This window comes from Dermacentor albipictus, chromosome 7 (genome assembly GCF_038994185.2).
Source record: "Dermacentor albipictus isolate Rhodes 1998 colony chromosome 7, USDA_Dalb.pri_finalv2, whole genome shotgun sequence".
Classification (NCBI taxonomy): domain Eukaryota; kingdom Metazoa; phylum Arthropoda; class Arachnida; order Ixodida; family Ixodidae; genus Dermacentor; species Dermacentor albipictus.
Window position 1 is genome coordinate 60,846,699 of NC_091827.1, and position 25,046 is coordinate 60,871,744.

At 46.8% G+C, this 25,046-nt stretch overlaps 2 protein-coding genes and 1 long non-coding RNA gene across 6 annotated transcripts in view; 2 read left to right on the top strand and 1 right to left on the bottom strand.

The window, feature by feature from the left end:
- Positions 1–4,036, top strand: part of LOC135904778 (protein-cysteine N-palmitoyltransferase Rasp-like) — a 34,296-nt gene extending 30,260 nt beyond the window's left edge. For all 4 annotated transcript variants that reach the window (XM_070522288.1, XM_070522290.1, XM_070522289.1 and 1 more), the window contains 2 exons: positions 516–660; positions 3,374–4,036. In XM_070522288.1, coding sequence (XP_070378389.1) covers positions 516–660; positions 3,374–3,492 — 264 coding nt within the window. In that variant the 3' untranslated portion in view covers positions 3,493–4,036. The remainder of the gene's footprint in view (positions 1–515; positions 661–3,373) is intronic.
- LOC139048003 (uncharacterized) overlaps positions 1–24,330 on the bottom strand; it is a 126,487-nt gene extending 102,157 nt beyond the window's left edge. The window contains exon 1 of the long non-coding RNA XR_011507424.1: positions 24,283–24,330. This is a non-coding gene — a long non-coding RNA (uncharacterized lncRNA). The remainder of the gene's footprint in view (positions 1–24,282) is intronic.
- LOC135904779 (protein-cysteine N-palmitoyltransferase Rasp-like) overlaps positions 17,017–25,046 on the top strand; it is a 37,615-nt gene continuing 29,585 nt past the window's right edge. Inside the window, exons 1-2 of the mRNA XM_065435759.2 lie at positions 17,017–17,282; positions 19,579–19,670. Coding sequence (XP_065291831.2) covers positions 17,203–17,282; positions 19,579–19,670 — 172 coding nt within the window. The 5' untranslated portion in view covers positions 17,017–17,202. The remainder of the gene's footprint in view (positions 17,283–19,578; positions 19,671–25,046) is intronic.

A 25,046-nucleotide genomic window follows, 5' to 3' on the forward strand; every position in this document is an offset into this window, starting at 1 on the left:
GATAAAGAACTTAAGGACATAGGAAGGCGCAAAATTCAAGTGGCACACGTCAATCTCACAGCTGATCTCGAAGGCTCGTACACTACAGGAAGGGTTGACCTAACGGCCATGGCTATCGGATACTCACACTGGCACTGTAACTATATATGGCCAAAAATCGCAGCTTGTTCACGTCAATTAGTGAATAGGAGGCCACGCCAGGTTCATTATTGCACGTGCCCAATTTTGCACTTCACTTGTACGTCACCGTGGGACACAACGCTGCTTGTAAGAGAACGGTAATGGGACTTTCATCGGTAAGTGCAAAAAAATTGCTTGCTTCCATAATTTGCTGGCATTTTCTTTATTCGTGGAAGTACAGTCTGTCCAAATAAGGGAATATGTTTAGGCTTTCCCGCAAGGGCATACGAATACATGACGTTGCTTTTAAACGTCAGTGCAACCAATGTGTATCGCAGATTGGTTTGAAAGTGCAAACTGCGCGTGACCAGCTGTTACATGCTATCCCTTGTCAGAAGCACTACTTGGCGTCAGCTCAGCGGATGCGGGTAGCCAAGGCCTTGCTTGGTTCTCCACACTTCGTGCTTACCATGTGCGCCTGCATCTTCCACCTGGCGGAAGCGGAAGTGTGCCTCATCATGTGCAGAAGGATCTTGACTGGTAAGCACGCGGCTATGAGTGCTGAAGCCTCAACCGCGTTTGTAATCATAATTGCGAAGGCGTCATCAAAGTATTCTGGAGTAACCACAGCGCCCTGACTATGCTAGTTGTTGCACACTGTGTTGCGCCGCTCATGCCTTCTCATGCCTCCTGAGTCTATTCGTGTAATCATCCAGTGTTGACAAAAAGAATACGGATAGGAAGGAAATGCAGGGAAATTAACCACTGCAATTCTAAGTTGGCACTTAGGTAAGAACCAAAAGGAAAATATAATAGAAAGAAAGTCTCAGTTCTGCCAGAAAGCCGAAGCGCTGATTAAGACAGCAAATTAGCAGGCAGCCATATGAAGTAAGGATAGCACTTTTATCTGCCGAATCAACTTGTAAAGCATTCGCTTGCAAACTAAATTCAGAAGCATGCTGTCAGCGTGCACAGCAAACAAGCACACATCACACTCGATGACCGCAGACACTCGCTGCAGAACCACTGGTGTGAGGCAAGCGCTGCAGTAGCACCGAGAGAAGTTACCTTCGTGCTGTTTATCCCTTCAACGCAAACTGAGCACCCGGAACACATAGTACGCACAAAGCACAATGCTACGACCCGTCGACTAACCTAGATTCGGCCCCCTGCACAGATCGCTCTCAAGATACGGCCGCGGGACCGCGTGCAGCCACCGCATACGCAGTTCCAGTCGAAGTAGAATGCTGCCCCCTCCCCTCTCTCCGGTGCCTCGCTATGTCGAGCAATCGCGCGCGACGGAAATTGGCGCCCTTCCTTCCTGCTATCCTCACTTTGTACGGAACATCACGCCGACGCCGACTCTTGCTTTTACGGCGAAGATAGTCTTGTTGCGAAGATGCGCTGTAAAAACAAGACACACTTGTTTTTACAGCGAGGTTGTCTTTGGCTAGGATCCGGAAAAAGAATGAGTCCGAGATGTTGACCAAAACGAATCATCATGTGGGCGGATCCTGGTGATGGTGCAGAAAGGGACCAAGCTCAATGGAACATACCCCTGTCCGCTTGGGGACCTCTAACGCGTCCTTGAAATACCCTTGTCAGACATGGGACCCAAAGACGTCCCAGGCACAAGGGTAAGAACAAATGTTTCAAAAAAAGTATTTTGAACAACTTTTTGAGAAAGAACTTTAGTGGCCTTGCACTCTGTAAAGAAGGACGACAAGCGAAGCTGTGTATTCGGGCTGTTTAATGGCGGACTGCACCTCCGCCATGGGTAGGCCAAGCATTGCACAATCTTCGAGATCGTCCCACGTATGGCGAGTGTTCGCGCCTCTTTCACCTCCACCGGGGGTCGGCCCGGCAATGCACTATCTTCGCGACCAGCCCTCGTATCAGGAGTGCTTAACGCCTGCTTCACCTCCGCCGCGGGTCGTCCCGGAATCGCACTATCTTCGGGATCGGCCCACCTATGGGGAGTTTTTTGCCTAGACACGAACTCGATCCAAGGGGAACTAGCGTGTAACAGCTTCGCTGTATAATTCTCGGCGCCAACCACGCACATGCGCTACTGCCACTGCTCGTGCGTTCGTCATCGTCGTGTTCTTCCACAGTTGGTCTCGTTGCGCAAAAGACTGTCATCATCAGCAATGGCACGATCGTCATCTTCCAGAGCTGGCTAGATTGCCGCTCATCATTCCCGCTTATATTAGATTGTACGCTCCAAGATACTCCTGTGTAGCGCTTCTCGTCCTTCAGTCGCTCCATCGTATGCGATCCTGCCGTTGTCTTGAAAATGTTACCAGGACATCCTGACAAGGGACCATAACTCCGTTGTATGTACTAGAAGTTCACGCCATAGCCAGTGTTGTTAACTTTCTTTATTCCTCTGTTTCTATATACCCATCAGACACAGATATCTACTTCCTATAATTTGCCACAGCTCTACCCGTACCACAATACACGTGCATGCCGCACGTCGGGCGCGGAAACCAGTTTTTAAGCAGCGAACGTTGCTAAACAAAGTAGTGGCAGTAGGTGCATTTTGTTAAGTGTAATAAAACAATAAATTCGTGCATATATTAGCACTGACTCATATAACCAACTCTAAAACATAGAGCTCCTTATGGCATAGTGAATGATATTCCATAATTGTATTCCATAATTCCATATCTAGGATAACTAACGCTAGGGTAACGATGTATGTGCCCATACCTTTCCTATCTTGCATACTGAGTGTGTGCCACTGTGGCTCAAGGAGTACAGCATCCCTAACAGTAACGATTTATGTGCTGTATTTCTATGTCCATACACCCCCATATACATTTTCTTTGCACAAGCGTCTTCCTTCTATTCCAACTCCTATTATGACAGTGTATTGGGACGAAGTCAGTCAGTCGGTCGGTCTGTCGTCCTCGTGACACCACTGCGTCGACGCCTCACAGAATGCAACTGCGTGATACTGTATTTCAGTTTCGGCATACCTTGATAACTGATGAGAGAGCACTGCATGAGATGGCAAGTTGCATTAGATGAAAACGCAACAGTTAAGAAAAGCATAGCTAATCTTCCATGTGGTTTACAATGGTTCCTTGTATGTTGGCTTCATAGCCCATTGTTAAAAAAGTTTTTCCCAATTTTTCGCGTCGAATATCTAGGGCGCGAGCTTTACGCGAGGGGACACTGTGAGAGATCAAATGAGATTTTCCTTCCTCTGAGTGTACCTCTTATCATGTTCATCCCCTGCTTCCAGGTTTTCCCTTTCCACTGGTCTTCGTCTTCTTGGGCATGTACAGCGGCCTGAATGTTGCTCTCGACGTGGAGGAATGGAAAGCAGCGGCGGCGCTGAAGCGGAAGCAAGCATCCTCGTAGACTACTTAATCGCGGCGCTTGGCAGACTCTTCTTAAAGCCGACGCACTTGCGGTAGTTTATTCTTTCGCATTGTTTTATCAGTGGTGTCGGTGTTAATTGAGACACCCGTATATCTTGTACAACAAATAAAAGTTGTCTGTAAAAAAAAGAGAGAAATGTTAGAACTGACTCACGACACGCGAACCACCATATCTAATACTACTGCTGAGTTTTCTCAGCATCTGTTCGAAAGGAATACCGAAAATTATGCCAAAATGACATTGCTGCAAATGACTGATATCGCAACGAAGGAGCCTGTTTAAGTATCCTTACACTCTAGCCACCGAGGCGTCTATACAATGCTTCTGGTATGCGCTTTAATGAAAACCGGATGGTCCGAATTAATCTGAATGCCTTACATGCAGCCTCCCTTGTAAGTAGTGTAGGCACATTAAAGCCCATTATTTACCTTTTTAAAATCACCGATGTGGGTAAATCATCTCGGGATGTCGCTGACACTGTAGCCTTCCCGTTACTTTGATGTCTTTTCTAAATAAAAAGTAAATGAAATGCCTCTGGTTGAGTTTTCTTATTTTGAGACGGCAGTGTAGTTTTGTTCTCGAGTGTTACCAATTTACTATCACCGGCCAACCCTTACTGGGATAGTGGCCAGAAGAAGGTCTTCCAGATGATCGGCTTGGCATTGCAAGCTTTCTTGCCAGTTCACTGCCACTTCTGGCATATGACGCGCTTCTCTCTTTCTTTCTTTCTTTCTCTCTTTCTTTCTTTCTTTCTTTCGTTCTTTTTTAGTGACACATTCTACATTTAAGAAATCTCTGGAGCAGCAGAAATGTGCGTAGCTTGTCTCGATCTTTTTTTCCTCAATATTCGAGCCCAAACAGGTTCCACGGCGATGACACGTTGGAGGGCTTTTGCGGGAGCTAGAAATATACACCTCGCCATCTTTTCACAAAGGATTCCGCAAGACAGTTCTCAGGTATGCGGCCATACGATGAACTCAAGCTAGCTGGCATGCCGGCCCGCGTACGTCCCTCGATGTAAACATGTCAAAAGGGCCAAAAATATTACCTACCACGACATAACCAACACGCAGTCGAAAGCGTTGACCTGCGATCAGATAGACTCTTCGGGCGAACGCCACCATCGCCGCAAGTGTCCTGAGTGCGGCAAGAAAGACGAGCCAATGTGAATGAAGAATAGCTGCAGCCGTCATTCCTTGCACTCCAGTTCGTCTGCTCGTAGCGGCAGGCAAGTTGTGTATTGACAAGAACGGAAAATTATAATAACTGCCTAGTTAGGTGCCTCGTATGATTTCTTCAAATGGTGGCCTCATCTACACATTGTGGCTTACAAATTGTGGCCTCATCTACAATCAGTGAAACTGTATTTGAAGCCAGCGCGAGAAATAAGAAAGTTAAAATGATATGATAGGTAGTGTTCTTGAGGTGAAGTCGGTAAAATGTGGTTAAATTTAGCATTAAGGAAATCAGGCCTCATAGTTCAACAAAAACAACAAACAGACATTGCCAATACAGGGCCAGTAACTACCTCGCCAGGCAAGCAAAAATCAAAGGGGTAGAGGAGTGCGGCCATAATGAAACACAGAGAGCTATGGTGCTACAACAGGCATGAGGTGCACCGGCGTATTCGGAAAGGCGTAATAGTTCCAGGACTTACATTTGGAAATGCGTTTGTTTGCTTGAAGTCAAGGGCACAATCAGAACTCGATGGCAACCAAAGATCAGTAGGACGCCTCGCATTGGGCGCCCACGGGAAGACTACAAATAAGACCTTAAAGGGTTGTATGGGCTGGAAAAGTGTTTAAGTAAGGGAAGCTCGGAGTAAAATTAATGGTATTGTAAAATTGAAGGACTGGAACAATGTATACGTGCATTAGCCATTTGGAGGGTATTTTTGATATTAATAAACAATTGTTAAAACCAAAAACTCCTACTTATATCTATAGTTCATTTCGTAGGTACTAAAATGATTTTACACTTTCTGACCACGCTGGTGGTTGCCTCACCAACACGCGCCAGCCTGCTTTTTTTTTATTCCATGCAGTGAAAACCAGCCAACATTCTGCGTCATGCTGACTGCCGCTTTCTTTTTAAGAAAAGCTCTTTCATGCATTGAAGCACAAAATAACGAGAACACCAATGCATTTGGTTTCGCATGTCGGGAAATAATATTTCGAAACTATTGTCATTCGGGAAATTCATTTCAAGTGCATACGTTGATTCACTAATTCACACAGCAATCTTGCAACCTCACAGGCCAGAGGCCTATGAGATCGCAAGACCGCTGTGTGAATGAGGCCTAACACCTATGAATGAGGCCTGCGTGAATGAGGCCTAACACCTATGAATGAGGCCTGTGTGAATGAGGCCTAAGCACTGTACATTCCAAGAAAAATTTGCATGCTATCTCATCTAGTCTGAATTGTGTATTGCCTGCTTTAGAGAAATGAGTGTTGGTCTAGATGGCTCGCGATTCAAATAAACCACCGCTACCAGATAGTATGAAACCTTTGTGCTGTCTCGTCGTGTCTGGTAGCGCTGTTTCAATCGAATTTTCTGCTTTCGCGTGCACATGTTTGGGCTCCGCCCTCTCCAAGCTGAGTATATGATGTAGCTGTGGGCCCCTGTCTTCGCACTATTTCGGTATGTGTGAGCTACTCAATTGGGGAGTGCTGCTTTAATTCCCTTAATGCGCGGCGAAGGAAGGCAATGCTTTTCGCACAAAACAAGGAAAAGGCAGGTAGGCTTCAGCTTCAGCCCGGCAGAAAACGTTTGTTATCTAACGCAAGAGCGCTGTTGGACTACAATAGTCAGAACCATAACACCTGCTTACTGCGAGTACGTTTTCGCCCTGCTGAAACCAAGGTTTCAAAATGCAACAGTACAGCACCGTCTTCCATATAGGCTGTTCGCATAGACATAGTTATCACGGGAGCGATCAGATATCTTCGTTCGAAACGCGCTTTGTTCAGTTGTTGCAACGTCACAAAGTGGGCACTACGCAAACTTTGTGAGAATGGGAGGGAGAGAGCAACCAATCGGAAGGAAAGTGGTAAACTGCCCGAAAATTTGCGTGCGTCATTTTCCGTCTCTTTTCAGACACTGTGCTACAAAACGAAATGGTTCTCGCCTTCCAATGAATAAAACCTTTAGATAAAAAGGAAATTTTTGTTCATGCCTAAACACGTTCTCAAGCAATAGTATGTTTGACTACTACAATTTATAGCTATTAGTTTCTCTGCGTAGTCGGTAGGTGGGGTCGCGCACAGCGGGAAAGAGGAAAGAAAAGAAACGTCGGCAACAGTGGCGCGCTTTTCAAAAATCAGCGACAACATACCACTGGCTCGCTGGCGCCCAGTGATGAGGCCGGGTTCACCGCACAACCAACGCACTGTTTTTTTTTTCTAGAAATGAAAGAGACGTCGCAATTTACTTTCTCCCATCTCTTCAAACTCATTTCGTACATCTAAGCACTCTGCTTCCTCCTCGAGCAACACCAACCTAGCAACCGGATCTTCCATTGCAAGCGCCACTTGCTCAGACTAGACTATGGATTCGATCCGAACGTGCCATTCCGTAGCCGCAGCTACCGTTTGCATCCAATCCAGCAGACGTGCCATGCGAAGCCGGTGTCGTAACGAGCGCATGACCGCTCGAACTTCACGGCCGCTATTTTGTAGCGATGCCTTATGCCTTATTCTATGCTATTCTTATCATCCACCACACACGGCCGCCTGATCCCGTTGATAATGTGGGCAGACCATCGCTCTGACCACTGGCCAAGAGCGAAAAGCCTGAAAAAGCATAGAATCGGAAAAGGCATCGCTACAAAATACCGGCCCACAGCTCTCGTAGCGTTCTGTTGGGCCGGTATTTTGTAGCGATGCCTTTTCCGATTATATACTTTTTCAGGGTTTTCGCGCTTGGCCAGTGGTCAGAGCGACCGTCTGCTCACATTATCAACGGGATCAGGCGGCCGTGTGTGGTGGATGATAAGAATAGCATAGAATAAGGCATAAGGCATCGCTACAAAATAGCGGCCCTGCTAGTATTCGACGTGCTCGGATTCACAATGTTTGACAGGAGCGTGTCGTGATTTTGACGTCACCACGAGCGAGGCCGCGCCCCACGGCTGATGACGTTGGAGTGGCCTAGGCTGATCGCACGCGGCGTAACCAAATGCGCGCTCCGAACAGCAATATCCGATCGCTCTCCAGGTGCTGCTCCTTGTAAGACCGTCCAAGCAACGTCTGTTTCCGTACTAGAGACCTTTGATGTATGCCGCTGCCGACCGACAGTGCAAACTTTTTAGTAAGCTCTTTCTAGTAAGATCAGCACAACAAATTACGGCAGAACCCAACTCGGGATGAATGTCGACGGTAATGCTATTTGCATTCGAGAAATGCAGTGACATACTGCATTGCTGAAGTCAGGTTCGCTCAACATCTCAGCCTTCAGTTGCATTGGCTACATCCGACGTACACTCTCTCCAGTATCAGCCAACTTTGCTGTTGCACTCACTTGCCAAGGTCGCCCATAATACCATGCGACGATCACTGTATGATGTCGCAGTGACGGCAATGGGATGACGATAAAGCAACGATGTCGATGGAATGACAAAACACGGTATGGCAACGACGATGACATGACGATAATGAGAAGAAGATCCTGAAATGAAAAAAGTGGTATAGAAATGAGAGCATGACTATGCTGGTACAAGGACAATGACAAGACGACGAGTATATATATATAACAATAGCGGGACGATGATCGTACGCTGACAACCGAATGAACAAGCTCGACGGATGATGATGGCATGACCATGACGGCATGTAGACGATAGTGTGAAAACCGATGCATGACAGCGACTGTTTGACAACGATGAAGGCGGTATTGCGACTACGGCTCGAGGGGAATGGGATGACGTTTCTGACGTAATGAAAATTATAAAGCGACAGCTTGACGACAAAGGTGTGACTACGACTGTTAGACGACGATGGTGTGACGATGGTGGCTTGGAAATAGTTGGATGAGAAAGATAGTACGACGTCAATAGAACGACTATGACGCCATCATGACGATAGCATGACCATATGATGACGAGGCAACGACTGTGATAGCATGACAACGGCCATAAGGCCATACGATCACGTCAAGTGTATTACGGCGGCGGCGTGGCGAGGACTGAATCACGAAGACTGTATGACGCCGATGGTGCGAGAAGGACAACATGGCGAAAGTAAAATGAGTAAGCTGAAGTGATGAAAATAGAATCGCCCAGAGAGCCTCATGACGATGGTATGATAGGTAATGTACGGTGGCTGTGTGACGACACTGGGGTGATGACAATGGCGTGATGACATCACATGATGAAGCGGGGATGACAATAACATAACGACGACAACGTCACGACCATGATCCTTTGGCCCAACCTACTGAACAACTTGGGCTTCAGAGTTTTTGAAGAAGTGTTGTGTAGAAAGCTGTGCGTGAGCGCGTGTGGTGTCTGTTGCTTTTTCTACGTCCTTTGTGTTTTTAGCGCTCTAAGTCTTTATTTTATTGTAGACAAGCTAACATCCGGCTGCAGGCGCAATCAAGCTCTCTGTTGCGGTGTTCCTGATAGCCCACAGGTGGCCTCGGGACGTAAAGCACCACAAGCTAATATAACGGCGTACCTGCACATGACTTCACCTAGTACAGCACGAGATGCACTGCAGTTTGTTCGTGAAGGGCAATAGACTTGAGGAGGCATTGAGACGGCTGTCCAACCATGACTTCATGAGCCAGAAGGCTGTTTTAAGCTGGTATGATTCAGTTTCTGACCCTGTTTAGCTGACTGTAATGGCTCCATGCAAGAGAGCTCCGATTCAGACGGGCTGTTATCACTCGTCTGGTTGTGATGATTGGCTTCATCTTGTCACTAAACCCACGCATCTCCCATAAGTGTGTTTCGACGCGCTTCACATGCTGCACAGGCTTGGCCCAGTTGACTTGTGTGACTTTCTCCCCTTCATCAAGGAGAAGGTTGTGCCCATACTTGGTCTTGAATGTGTTGTTCATCGCTGACTGCATTCCTAATCTGTGTCCAAATTAGTTTTATGGGGTTAAACTCATTGTGATTCTCAGGGAACCTGAGAGCAACACAGCCAGCACTTTCAGCAGCCGTATCAATCAAGTACTTCATAAATGAGGCTTGACAGTGGCCAAAGTGTCAAGTAGCTGCTACTTTGCCATGGCGGCATGGCACAGCATCGCTTTCGAGGCCACCCAGTCTTCTATATCCGTCTTCCGCCGTGACAGCGATGGGATTCCCACCACGTGCCTGGAGGGGCAGGACGCATTGTCCATAACAATGATGCTTCGCGGGGGCAGGCTATCGACGACCGAACTGAACCACATATCGAATCGGTTGCCGTCCATTTCCTCGTGGTAGTCCCCTGATTTCTTTCCAGGAAACACATCCAGCCAACCATCAACAAGCCAGTCCTCACTTCCAAATATGAGTCACGATGAGCCGCTGTTTCCCGACGGCTGCTTAGCCCCGTTGTCAAGCCGCATGAGTAGGCGTCACGTGACGACTTGACTGCCTTATCAGTCCAGACCTTACTCATTGTGTGACCAGCAGTTACCCAAGTTTCTTCAAAACAGAATATCTTGCGCCCTTCTTCCTTGTACCGAGCAATCTCGTGAAGGTAATTGTGCTCCCGCCGCAGCAGGTCTTCGCGCTCGATGAGCCAGGAGTTGCTCCCACGTTTCTCCCTCTTGAAGCTGATGTGTACGATGAGGCGGCACGTGGTCCACGGCTGAATGTTCGGCAGATCTTCTGTGTTCGCGGATACTAATTGGGCAGCAATCTTCTGCACTGTTGGGATCTCGTTGCAGCGGAAAAAGCCGAAGACGGCGTTTCTTAGTGTGGTCAGTGTGAAGCTATCATAGGTATGTATGCGGCTCTTACAGCCTTCACTTCTAGACCGCTTCCGTGGAGGCATCCGTTATTCATCGATCACGTTTTTTTTTTTTTTTGCCGTGCGCCTGACATGGAAATCTTTGCGTAAGCTCACACTGGTTAATCCACTCACCCTCTTGCAGATATGAGGGATCGCTGCATTCAGTTGCTCTTTTCGCAGCTTCATGTACACATTCTGCAAGATTCGTTGGGCGCCACTGCAGAGGGAACCCCCACTGCTTTTTCTTCTGAACAACTGGATCGGTGTCGTCGGAGTATTCTGGCACGCCTGAGGATCACCTCATGACGGCGCATTGGATGACGGCGAGCTCGACAAAGCAGAAACGGCAGATGCATAATCGAGCTCAGGTAGAAACGCTTCGGCAGGAGAGACGTCCATGTTGGAAACTGGAGCATGTCTAAACCACGATTCGCTGGGTTCAGACAAAATTTCTATAACACAGTAAACGATAATAATAATTATTATTGGATAGGAACGCTCATTCTAAAACGTTGCAGTATTTGAAATCTTGTACGAAACTGTGGCAAATTGTGCCTTATTGCTTCTTGTGAAGTTGTGTGGTGCACGCCGGGTTATTACGTTGGAAGCGTTTTATTTCATTTCAATAAATAATTAGGTTTTCATCATTTGAATATATTAGACAACCGAAAACATCTAAAATTACGCGCCAACAAATTTGTTTTTGTGTTTACCGCCTTATTTAAGTAACAGGGAAAAGTTAGAAGTACGAATTATTTGCAGCCTCTACCATAGACATGACAGCGGTTGCAGACTAGCTGGAATACTTATGTTGAAGATACCGTACGTTTCTGCTATTTCTGAAAAAAATAAACACCACGTACCGTAGTCAAGCGGACAACTGACCCAAGGCGTGCAGACTCAAATCAGCATTAAACCACATCTGACCGACACGTTGCATCTGGCCGACATCGTAGCAACGTATAGCCTAGGCGTCGCACTAAAATTCAACATTTATGTGCCAGTCGTGGCAGCTTTGCTGCTATGGCATAGCTCGCGTTCGCGGGTTCGACTACGACCCCGGCAGCCGCATTTCGAAAGGGGCGAAATACAAAAACGCTCGTATACTTGGGTTTAATTGCTCGTTAAAAAACCCCACGGGGTCAAAATAGATCCGTAGTCTGCCACAAAGGCATCCCTCATAATCCCCTTGGGGTTTGGCACGTGCAGTCTCATAATTTAAGTGAAGTTTAACCTAATGAAAGCAAGCTAATGGGTATATAATTACTCAATTATTTAACGTCTACGTCCTTATGGATCAGTACAGTGTAGGCATTCTTCAAGTGCTCAGGTCCATTTTAAGTCGAGAGGCATTGCATATAAAGGATCACAAGCTTTTCGAGCACAATATCTCATTGATCATTGATTAAATCAACTGTTATTCCATCTTCTCCTGCCGCTTTTCCCTGTGACATATACCCAGTGTCGAATACCCAGCGATCCAGGTTTGGCTAGCGGTTGGTTTCGAACCCCGTTACCCCAGCACAGCTGGCCTAAGCATCAAACCATGGACTGCCCAGTGGCCCCAAGCTGGCGTGTAAGACGTTAGGCGAGGACAAATGAACATACCTAATGAAAACTGGATGAAGTTCCCCAAGAATCCTAATCAGATTATCATAGAACCCAACTCACAGTGACTGTCCACGGTAATGCGTTAAGCACTCAATCAAAAATATGTGAGGACGCTTCAGCTTGCCCTTCAAACGTGGAACGCGATAGCATTAAAAGATCCTTTACTGCATCTCGTGCTTCCCGGTGACTGCAGCTTATGTAAACGTAGTGTTTTCTTGGGAACACTGGTAGCGAACGCTGAGCAAGAAGGAGCTTTCTGGTTATTTTTTGTCTGGAGTTGCAAGAAACCGAGCGGCTCATGCCACTCCTACTAAAAGAGATCTCAAATGGCAGCTGGGAAAGGGATGTTAGCCTCCAGGTAACAAAAATATGTTTTCTCGTATATTAAAATTGCAATCCGATGCCGTCATGTCTATAGGTTGTGTGTAAGCATTACTTTACGGATTTTCTGACGCATTTTACTTTGATAAATTCAATTAGTTCAGTAACGCGTATTCGCCAGCCGGAGGGCAAGCGTGGTTGTGTATGCGTGGTTGGGGAGGATTTTCTCGGACGCCGACGTCGGATCGCCTTAATAGACACACAACGAATTGCTACCGTCTAATGAGCTGTGTATGAGGCGTGTACTCCAGCGGGACTCCTTTAGTCCTACCCGAAGAACACTTGGCGCCATCTAGCTGGGCCGCCACGAAGTATGGCACTCCGGTGCGTGTGAACGCAGAACGCGTCGTCCGGTAACCGGGCTTCTGTCTCGCGCTTTTTTCTGGGCACGCTGCGCAATCTCTTCCTAGAGAGAGAGGGGGGGGCGAAACACCGATGAAAGAAAAGCAGGGAGGTTAACCAATATTGAGCACGGCTGCCTACCCTATACTGGGGGAAGGGAAAAGGGGACCGAAAGGTTAAGAGAAGAAGAGAAAGTCCACTGTGGATATCGTCGACATGGTAACAGTTTTCTGCTCCATATCACTGACGGTCATCCAGTCCTGATCACAGACGGTTACTCATTCCGGTAGCTTTAAAAAAACCGTAGGAGCGCTTCTGTGGCTTTTTATAGCTGCGATACGCGAGGTCATGGTCCCACGCGATGCCTAGACGTCTGCGCGTGGCCTACGAGACGGGAAGCGCGGGGTGCCGGTGCATACAAAAGTGCTAATCTTTCCGTCGCTTACCGAACACCTAGTGACACGTGCTCAGTGACCCAAGTTGATGAGGTGTTCATTGAATGGCAGCACATGCCTAGTGAATTCATGGCGCAGTTCACTAAAGCGTTGGCGTGAAAGAGGTTCATTGAAAAGCGGCAAATACCCAATGCATTGGAGATCGCAGGGAGAGGACTTCGTACTGCACTGAACATACACAATGATAGACTGATGATGATGATGAACCCAGTGCATTTTTCGCGCAGCATTGCTAAAGCGTCGAGTTGTACTGAGGAACCCTTGGGGCGTGGGTTCGGCACAAGGGTTCTTCAAGGCATTCCCAGTGGCAATTACCCAGTTACCCAAGTTGACGTCAAATGCTTATTAAGGAGCGGAGAACACCAAATGGCACAAACCAAGTGGCCAAAGCTGGCATCAGGTAGGTTCATTGAAGATCAGCACAGACCCTTTGGCTGACACCTAGTATGCCAAGTGGCGTCAAATTGTTTCCAAGGTCAATTCACGTCGTCATGGAGGCGAGGCTGAAATGCCGTTCCAAAACAATGGGCAGCGACGTCAATTACGGTCGTGCCATTGAAGCGCGATTGCATCTCGCGCGACAAAACGCTAGTTGATCAAAATTAGGCCTCCAATACAATACCAGTGGGAGCATTTTAAAACCTACACATAATGTCATTAGAATAAAAAAATGCGAAGCTGTTCATAATAAATAAATAAATAAGTAATGTCACAGGCTGTTGTCTTCCATCCCTGAATAATTATGAGTACTAATCTCTGCAGGCTTTCCTAAGTTTCCATAATTACTTTGTTTGACACAAGAAAGACGACCCCCCCCACCCCCAGGACCAGGTGCTACTCTCAACTGACATCATTTTATTGCGTCACTCCTTTATAGACAGAGAATCCAGAGGAACATGCGCAGTGAGCACCATGTGCAGGAACCTCAACATCCGATCACAAGAGCGCACTGATGCGACAGAATCCAAAAAACCATATTCAGCACTGTACAAGGTTAAAGAAGGCACACTAATGCACTGTGACCCCAATGACTGTACGAAGAAAGCTTCCGATAACTCTCGGGCGATGGTGTCACGGCTCTTTTTCGGAAGAGTTATCGGAAGCTTTCTTCATACAGTCATTGGGGTCACGGTGCATTAGTGTGCCTTCTTTCACCACAAAAAGCCTCGCAAACATCTCCCAATACGAGTTTTTAACTCAAATTAACTGCGCCAGGACCACAGCTATTTTTCGATAACTGCGTCGCAAGTTCAGGTTCCGTGCCGCAAGACTAATTGCTCGAAAGGCGTCGCATATACTGTCAAAGAAAATTTATCACTTTGCCGCAGTCCAATAGTGCAGTGGTGGCGTGTCGAAGCTCAGGAGAAACGAAAGAATACGCCGCGAGCCCAACAAAGCCGGCTAAATATAAAAAAAGAAAAGAAAGACAGGCGGACGGGCAGCCGAACAGGTGGTGGTGGTAACAATTTGATTGAGATTCTGCTCAGCTATCTGGCAGTCCCGAGTCCTAGGATGGCCCCTCACGAGCAGCGACCCTTTCGGCCCAGGCAACGAGGGCTTTTTGTAGTTTTTCATCCGGCGTTCTGACCAGCTCCTCCCCCGTCTGTTGTGAGGAAGCTGGCAGGAGCGACCTGGGGTGGCGTGTCTGACACAAGACGCATGCATCTGGCGCGTCATTAGCCTGTCGCTAGGTAACGCGAGAAAAGTACTTCACAAAGTATAACTTAATTAATATGCGGATACTTTTCATTTTGCCGGGAAATAACAAAAAAAAACTAAAACAATATGTCTGTTAAGTTCACTTTTTTTCTTTTTCGATGCTCGCAGCAGCAAACTGTCTATATTAATACTAGCGTGCTGCATTTCCTGTTGCCACTTTTCGCCGAGTGTCCCCTCTTGTTGAGTTGCTTTCTCTGCGCGTGACGTACGTGGCTTGTGGTGGTGGAGCCTGTGCAACGTTGGCAACAGCTTCGCTGTAAAGCAACATTCTCAGGGTAAAATGGCGGAGGTAGGTTTTTTTTATGTGGGATTCTGTCGGCGTTGTCACGATATGAGGGAACGCGGTGGTTAGCTGCGGCAACTCCGCACTGGCAGGTACTATTATAGCAACCATAGCATTGCCTACCACATGCAGGCAAGCGATGGCGCAAGCCGGCAGGGTCTGCATCGTCGGCCTATAGGCTGTGTTACAATTCGCTCCAGCAAGCAAAGCTGTCTAACCTGAGGTCTTACAACGGAGCCCCTTTTGTGCACCAGTCTGTGCGATTTGAACACGTGCGCGCCTAAACAGATTTTACCACCTGGAGCTCTACTTGTGACGAAAAGGAATAGCATGCAGGTAATCTGAGTAATGTTTTCCGAAAATTTATCGAAAGTCAAGAAATCAGTATTTCTATGTGCAGTTATTAACGACGGCGCAAAATGGCACGGTGTGTTCAAATACCATAGTGGAATGAAACGCGTTGGCATGCACGCGGGAAATTCTTATAGATGTTCTACTTCACCTACTAAGGAATGCGCCCGTGGTGTAATGGTTAAAGCATCGGAGTGATATGCTTAGGGGTCCTCTGTTCGAATCCTACGTTCGGACATCTTTGTCCGTTGTGATGTATATAAATCGGGAACACAGCGGCGACCAGTGGTTTCTTTGGGCACATACTGGCGCCTCCTTGAGGCTGTACTATCTGCAGGCATGGATCCCCGAAGAGACTATAAAAACATACTAGGATACGGGAAACCGGGGGAAACTCACTAAGAAAGGCCTTGTCTCTAAGAATATTTTGTCTTTAAACATAACAATAAATGAGTCGCTAGATTCAGCAACGTGCATTGCTCGTGCCGAGAAACGAAAAGTCGTTTCGCATTTGTCTTCACTCGCCAGCCTCATGGCCAGACGGCGTTGGCCGATCGACGTCATTTTAAACGTTATTCTCGATGCCCTTTCTGGTTGCCGCCGCATGAGCGATGAAAGTTCAGCGCGTGACAATGGCAATTCCTCTGAGCAAGTGCGCGCGCGACGACGTCACTGCATGTTTTCCTCGTCGCCTCCTTCTACAACAGTCGTATCAAATCGTGGCGTGGGCACGCAAAACCACGTCATGGATATATGAAGGTCGTGCGAAAGGCGCTGCAAGCCCTTCGCTTTTCTTTAGCTGCTTCGGTGCTCCCCAACAAGACAAATTTTACTGATCACCGTTACGAGTAAAAAAAAAACGAAAATTCCATAACCGATCTTTTTGTACACAACACTAACAGCTTTGAGGATGAGAGCGACTTACTTGAAAGTTCTCTAAATGCAGTCCGAGGATCTGTAGTAAAAATTACCCTTGTGCTCACGTACCTATCATAGGTTTCGTGACACGTTGCAGAATACCTTGTACGCGGCGGCATGCTCGATAATTTCTCCACCTGTCGCGGTGGCTTAGCGGATATGGTGTTGCGCTTCTAAGCACGACGTCACGGGATCGAATCCCCGCCGCAGCTGCCGCAGTTCGATGGGGGCGAAATGCAAAATAAAAGAAAAGCGCCCGTGTCCCGTTGGTCGCCAGCACGTTAAAGATGCTCTGGTGGTCGTAATTAATCTGGAGTCACTCCCCAGACTACGGCGTTCCTCATAATGAAATCGTGGGTTTTGCTACATGAAACCTCTAAATTCGTCAATTCGTTTCATATTTCTCCGTCTCAAATATCATACGTCATGGGCCGATCGCGGTCGCAGAGCTTCAAGTGTTTCTAGCATTTCACAAGTCGCGACCTTTTCTGTTTTATACGCTCTCCTTAGAGTTCCGCTTGTATGTAAAACATACAATGCGCTGCCGTGTTCGAGCGAAACGGAATGCCTCGCATATGACACGTCGGCTCGGTTGTGTTTTTATGCGCGCCTTGGAAAAAAGAGTGCAGCCGTGGAAAGCAAACCGAAAATAACGGAGCCGTTGTAGTGTCGCAACTTCAAAATGGGCACGCCGGTTCCGCCCTGTGCGAAGATTGATGACCAGAAGGATGCGTCTAGCAAACAAGAAGCAGAAGTGTACAGGTAAGAAACCGAGGAAACGTAATCACTTTTTTATAAGTTGTGAATCCGACAGCATTAATGTCCTGTTGAACTCCGCTGAGCATTCCTTCGGGTTATGGACTCCTCGCAGGAAAGCGAGCGCGTTGAGACACTTATCCACCGCCTCCTAGGTAGCACGAGGCCGGTGACCTTCGATCGTGACGTCATGCTACTTTGCCCGACTGCTACAGAATCTAAAGGGGACGCTTCCGAGTAAGCTGCGGTGATTTTTGACGTCAACGTCTTCGTCCCACCGGACTTGCTATGCAAATTTCGCTCCAAGTAGCATGATGTCACAAAGCAGAATGCACAGGCCTGCTCACTTCGACGTAAGAGTGGACAGTCCAGCAGGCCCGAGAGGGGGCAACGAGGCAAGGCCGTGAAGTCACCTCATGGGAGACCTGAGCGCGGGTTGCTAATCTTTGCCGGATGTAAAATAAAGCTCTTTCCATTCATCCATCCGGGCGTGCTATCTAGGAGGCGTTGGTTTAGCCCAGTGGGTAAGACACCCTTGTTTTGAGCGTGGGGACCTAGACTCGCAACATACTACCACCAGCGCTTTTCATTTCGAGTGTATTTTGTTTCTTATACATTCATTTCGTTATAGCGATTATCAAGGAGAAGTTAGAACACTGGCGAGAGCTTGCGGGGATAAGGTACGTGCGAATAACACAGCCTTCCGAGAGCGAGGACGAGAGTGGCGTAGCGTGGCGGCGGTGCCCTTTCCCCTCCTGCAACACCTGGAGCGCCATGACAACAGCATGTGGTGCCTTTCTCCCCCTCTGCTTCGTCGAGGCGCGCACGTGACGTGGCATCGCAGCCAATCGCAATTCAGATGCTATTTTGCTGCTACAGACGCTGGCTTTTTCGCTCAATGAGCCATTTGATTCTTTTGCATCAATACAGAGACACTAGTCAGGTGTGCCTCGTTTGCCGTGTGTGTGTGCCTATGCTTGTCGGTATGGCTGTGCTCATAGTGCCTGTCATGCATACGCGTACATGTGCTTTTAAATGATTGTGCGGACATGTGTGCAATTGTTAGCATGCTTAGTGGAGATCTATGAAACTATCTATGATCTATGAAACTATGAAACAAGAAAAAGCAATATTATATATATATATATATATAGTATGCCGTCGAGAACACAAAATTAGTTAATGTGCGCCACACGTAAGCATTGTAGCATAAAGCAACGTTTAGACTACGTGTGCAATCAGCATATATTTAGCGAGAGACGCAAGCGAGTACGAAAAGGGCGAACATACTTTGTTCAGACGGCCGTCATCTCCAGCGTGAAATGCGCAGCAGCTTCAAAAGACGTCAATGTATTTGCTGGGAGAGCCGCTACATTTAAGTGTGATCCAGACACGTTTGTTAAGACGGGGCCGAGCAGCGCAGGAGTTTCGGTTTTCATCTTACGTTTACGGGCCCATTCCGGTGCCCATGTTTACGGTAACGCCAGGCTGGCTGAAGGTTTGTGGACTTTCAAAAGCAGTGGCAGTGCTTCTGTTTGTGTTGTCATTTATCTTTATGGGCTGCGGTTTACATTCTATGGCACATGCCCACAACATGGTATCAGCGAAGAAGCGTGTCTACGTGTTGCCTATGATGATGTCCATACCCACAATGAGCGATTGGCCAAGGAGAAGGTGGTACCCATCGTGCCACCAAATAGCTCTTTGAGATGACCGCAGCACGTTTATGATGATCATGCTTTTCTACTATGGCGCATATCCAAGACGAGGGACAGGCCAATAAAAAACGCGTCCGTCTGTTGATAACGATAACGATGATTTCCATACAGTGGCGCATGCAATGACACGTGCCCTTAATAGGAGACTCGCCAAGAAGTGGGTGATACATATTGCGACAACGCCAGCAGCCTACGTGGGATTAGGATTCCCATGCTACGACAAAATCAGAATTGGTTTTTATTGAGATGATTAGAAAGGTTACAAGATGTTAATATACAGAAGGAGGTCCCGAAGTCAAAGAGTGCAATGGGACCTCCTTTATAAAGTAAACGTAATAAAACAAAAATTACAGCAGTTTCAACACATCGTTAAGTGGAAGAAGTACAGGTTTTAGTATGAACAGCATGACTGAAGATTACATTTGCATAAATGGCAATACAATACAGACATATACCCGCAATGAAGTGCGTGCGTGTGTTTGTTCCGGCGTGTTTTTACGTGTGTGCATGTGCATTTTTACAACAGTTAAGCTCGCAAAGAAACGACGTAACTATGAGCATCAAGGCAATTTTCAACTTTCAAGGTGGACATGGACTCCAGGAAAGGTCTACCACTGGGCGATTTCCTTCACACTCGGCCTTTATGCCCTGTGGCGGTACACGACCAACGAAGAGAGTAAGTGGGCCACTTTCGTGTATATTTATGCATTTCCTCGCGCTCTTTTCGAGCCGCGCGTGAACATCGTTTCGTGAATTTGTGGCGTGAAACAGCCGTTCATTAGGACCGGCGTTGGGGGGTCACTTTCCAAAAACCGCACGCAACGAAAACATCCGAGACCGCTACCGCCTATAATCTTTGCAACCGTACTAACCATGCGGTTTACCTTAAGTATCGTTGCCTAGAAGAAGGAAGCCATTACTCGATCATGTGCCACCTTCATGGACAGCGGCATTGTCGCGCCACTCACGACGCAATCGAAGCCGAATGACACTGTCGCGCACGGTGTCGAGTTAGGCGCAGTTTGGCAGTACGCTTGACGATTACAGTGGGAGGGGCCGCATTTGAGAGAGCTCACTCTGCCGTAGTAGGTACAGTCCGTGTAACTGAGGCCCGTGCTCACGACTGGTTACAACAGCTACGAGTGTGCAATCTGTTGTAGAAATTTTACGCGGGCTCGGCTATCGCGCCCACTTCCTTCGAGACTTGCTGTGCATAAGTGGCGTGACTGTACACTCCGGCAGCAAGGCAGAGCGACACTCAAACCCTTTTTTTTAATCTGGGGCGATAAGTGTCCGTCTCCGTCGCCAGTGCAAGCGCAGAAACCCCAACCATCTCGGAGAACCTGGGGCTCGAGTGGCATAGGACAGTCCCGGGCGCCAGCACCAGGGTGACGATTTCCGCACCCTGTTGCCCAAAACACCCTTTGCAAAACGAACGGGCCCCCTTCGAGCAGGGAGGGAGCATGGTTGCAAACTTAAACCGCAAGACCCTCTCTAGCCGTAACGTAAGTTAGGCGTGTAGGGTGTCCAATGCTGTAAACGAACGTAAGTTGTGTATTTGGTTACGTCGTTTCTGTACCCTACGACCCTACACCCTCTCCAGAACGCGCAAAGCATCTATCAGGTCCGCTGTTGCAGCGTCCCTGATAGAGCCTGGCCAATTTATTTCTTAAGGTAAACAAAAAAAATCGGAAGGACAATTAAAACAACTTAACAAGACGGAAAAGTTTATTGTATAGGCAAAAATTTCCAGCGCCTGCTGCTGGTCGCCGCGTTTCATTTAAATGTTGCTATTATTACGATCACGATATTGAAAGTGTGAGCGATGCTTGGGGGATGCGGGAAAGACGCTGGCGCGAACGGCTAACGGCGCGTTGGCGGTCGTCAGTTGCCTGCAATTGCGGATTTTGAAAGTGCTGCAGCCACCTTGTAGCCTCTGGTGGCTCGCAAATGCGTTCTTCGCCACTGTCACTTTTTCGATGGCGTGATTATATACCAGAGATAAGCGAAAGCACCCTGCAGCGTCTCGCATTTTACTGCATTTGCAACGTCGCGAAAATGGGCCAGCTTTTCTTTCTTCCTGCGAAATATGCGAATTTATACCGAATTTTTTGGGGGGGAGCGGGGGGGGGGGGGGGATGGCGAAGGGGTAGTGTCTGAAATAGAATAGACGACATCTTGCGCGCTCTACTTTGTTATTTAAAAGGCGAGAAACATGCTTGTGTCGCAAGCTAACGGTACGCATTGTGCACTGAAAGCGGTGAAGTCGGCGACGTTGAACATTTAGTCTATTCTTGCATATTAGTCCCGCTCGTTCTTAAAGGAGGAGTCATCTGGGTCGCGTGGGTAAACGAAGCTTTACTCACGAAATTGTAGCACACTATAATGGGCGAGGAAGTGTCGCGCATTCTTCTCACGTTTCTGCGAGAGCAGGAACTGGCTGACAGCTGGTGGCAAATTTTCCAAACTTTAGTTTCCCTGTGACTGGCTTCTGGGCCACTTTAGCTAAAGCGATGAAGCTGATAATTTTTCTCGGAAGCTTTAGAAAGTGTTCTCGCAAATTAGAAAGAAAACAGAAGTATGCTGCTGCTCTACGTATTCATTTCATTATAGAATTCCCAAAATGCCAAAATTGCAAAAATAGTGAGAATTACTACAATTTACAGACATTTGAAGAAAAAAAATATACGTCATCGATTCCCATTAAAACTTTATAGAATACCGATCCAGGACTGGCATATCTAGTACTGCAAAAACATGTTCAAATATTTTATTCTAAGTGAGAAAATTAAACTTATGACCCATGTATGGTCATCCCAACGATGCGTCTCGTTCTTATCATAACTCACGCTCACACTGAATTCTGAACTCATTGCTTTTGTTGCAGCAAAGAAGAGTGACTCATGTTGTGTCTTCGTGCCTGTGTTTAGTGACGAAATAAGTTTTGCTTGAGTTTTCAAGGCTTCTGGGTCCGTATTCCTACTACGTACTGGTAGGTTGAGGTAGCAAGCACGCAAGAGCGCGTACAGCGAGTTTTTAAAGACCAGTCGAGGGAACCTATTTCTGGCATTGATCTCGATATATATATTCAATCTAAAACGCTTCTCGCGTGCACAACGACGCACCAACCTAGTCGGAAAGCGCTATGACGCCACTACAGTGGACCAATGGGCTGTGTATGTTCAGATGAGGACAGTTGCAAAACGTCAACCTAAATTTTTTCTTTTATTTTCACCTAATTTTTATATTAGGCATCACAGTCCTTCTACACCGCGGAACTGTGACTGTTTTTCCGACAAACTTTGTTTGTCACACACAAGAAATGTTAACTATATATATATATATATATATATATATATATATATATATATATATATATATATATATATATATATATATATATATATATATATATATATATATATATATATAGAAGACAAGGGGCAAGCATCTCGTTATCCTCTCGCAAAATGTTGGAAGTTTTAAGAGCATGTGGCATAGAGAACGCAGTTGTCTACACGTCAACCCTTTCACCCCATCTCTACACCAGCTTTCAGATGGAGTTAAGGCAAAAGGTTAACGTAAAAGAGGTTGAAGTAAGAACGTTTACGTATAAGAGTAGAAAGCTGCGCTCACTATACCAGGCGTTTTTAAAGTTTGCAACGTTTTGCTAGTTGATAACTAGATTTTTGCCCTGTGTCTCAGTTGAGATTTCTCGTGCGTGAAAGGAATGTATTGTAAGAAAGAATGTAAGAAAGTAGCCGCATTTTTCGTGTGTGTGTTACTGTTAATATTGATCGCATAGAGTGTTGGCGACTTCGTATATATTGCAATGTTTGCTTGTCGCTTTCTTTCAATTTTGCAAGCAATGTACACGTTCCCACAATAATTCCTTCTTGGAGCTGTAGGTAATCCTAATAACTGTTAAGCCAATCTTGTAACCCCCTAACAAGCGAGGAATATTTGTTACATTTTAGTGTCGTATGAACTTCAAGAACGTATTTTTGAAGTTCCCGATTTCAAACCTAGAACCAGATTTCAAAACCTAGAATTAGTCACGGAGTGGGTAATCTTTTCATTGTGCAGGCATAATTATCTCTAATGTAGTCGAAAGTTAACCACATCATCATCAATGCAGTATCTCCTGGAATGGCCCACCTGACCACTGGCTAAATAAAAAAAAAGCTTTGACGTACGCGTGCGTAGAAAAAAAAGTGAATGAAAAAGCTTGACCTTATTCAAATAAATAGATGCTCTGGAAAAAAAGATGTATTACTACTAAAGCCATCTGTCGACTATACATTCACTTACAAGAACGCGCAGAGTATTCTGGATGTACCCGCATGCCGCCGCGCGCATCGAGTTAGCGTGCTTTAGAAGACGTCGTCTTCTCTGCGGTCTTCAAACAGGTTCGGCATGTCGGGCACATGTTTAACTTATAGCCGCTCCCAGGGGAAAAAATAGATCAACCAAGTGTCCACGCTAAACAAGACATGGTCAACGTAATCCCGTGTTAAATATGATACGAGTAAAAAAAAATATAGGGTGCAACGGGCCAAAACCCCTTTGTGATATTGAGGCACGCCGAAGTGGGGGACTCCGGAAATTTGGACCACCCGGGGTTCTTTAACGTGCACCTAAATCTAAGTACACGGGTGTTTTCGCATTTCGCCCCCATCGAAAGGCGGCCGCCGTGGCCGGTATTCGATCGCGCAACCTTGCGCTAAGCAGCCTAACACCATGGCCACTAAGCAACCGCGGTGGGTATGATACGAATAAGATACGGAATCAGTGAATAATGAACCAGTAAAACAAGACAAAAAGGCCATAGACAGTTATATTCAACATATAATCACTTGGTCATTTGAACGGTCATGTACGTCGACTTTGGCTTTCTTTTTATAGCGCGGACATTTGATTACCATTTATTTTTTCATAGGATTTATACTTCCTTGCTCGTAGTCAGTGGTGACAACCGAAAATTCCGTTAGCCCATATGTTTTGCTACTGCTAAGTTCTCTTACACTAGATTACCCAAACACGGTGCTGCATGTCTTATTCGCTCTACCATTCGTTTTGCAGAAATATAAGCACAAACTCTAAAACGCCCCGTGCAAAAGAAAAAAATACGGCCAAAACTCGGAGCTAACGTGGTGCGAAGTATTATATAGTGGCTCCTCATTTGCACGCTTGCGATCTAAACATTCTTGCTTCTCTTGTTCCGTTACATTAGGGCAGCGCTACCTATCCGTGGCTCTCCTGGCGCATGACGTAGAAGCACCACTCACCTTCTTTGTTTCAGGCCTGTTTGCAGCGCTCTTGAGAGCAGGGTAGGTACTCCGTAAGAGCCCACCTAGCGGAATGTCCATTTCCGCCGCTCCTGATTGGCTAGGGCCGCTCGTCTCCTCCTGGCTCGTACAGCTGTAACCAATCAACAGCGGCGCGAAATGGACAGTCCACTAGGTAGACTCTAACATAATACCTCCCCAGGAGTAGCTGCGGATAGGGAGGAGCCTACATGCTAGCTCTGTAACAGTGCTCGCATGTAGGCTCCCTAGCTGCGGAAGGTGGCGAGCGGCACCTGGCGTCTAAACATTGCAAAAATGAGCGCGCGCCTCCGCACCAATTGTGCGGTGGCGGCGCCTCTAGCGCGTGAAGGGGGCGAAGCTTAGAACTGCTGCGGGTCATGTGGTCTTCGTTCCCAAAGGACACATGACCCCTAAATTATCGGGTGGTCACGTGACTCTCCCTAAACGAACGCTTATTATAATACAGATTCGCTATTTTCAAGCCCCTACGTTTGTTTATCACTTCACACTGCTCAAAAAGCAAAGAAATTGAGTTCCGTTTTAAATTTAATTAACTATCTAGTGCATATAACCTCATGATTTTTCGGTAATGTAAACGTTATTAGGTCTAGTTTAAGACTGTTGTATTATTTTGCCGGACGTGTAAGCGAAGAAAACCAATTTGCTAAGGTGAACCAAAAATTTAAAAAAGACTTGCGTGACCTTCCTGAGAGTCTTCTAGATAATTATTCGGATTATTAAAG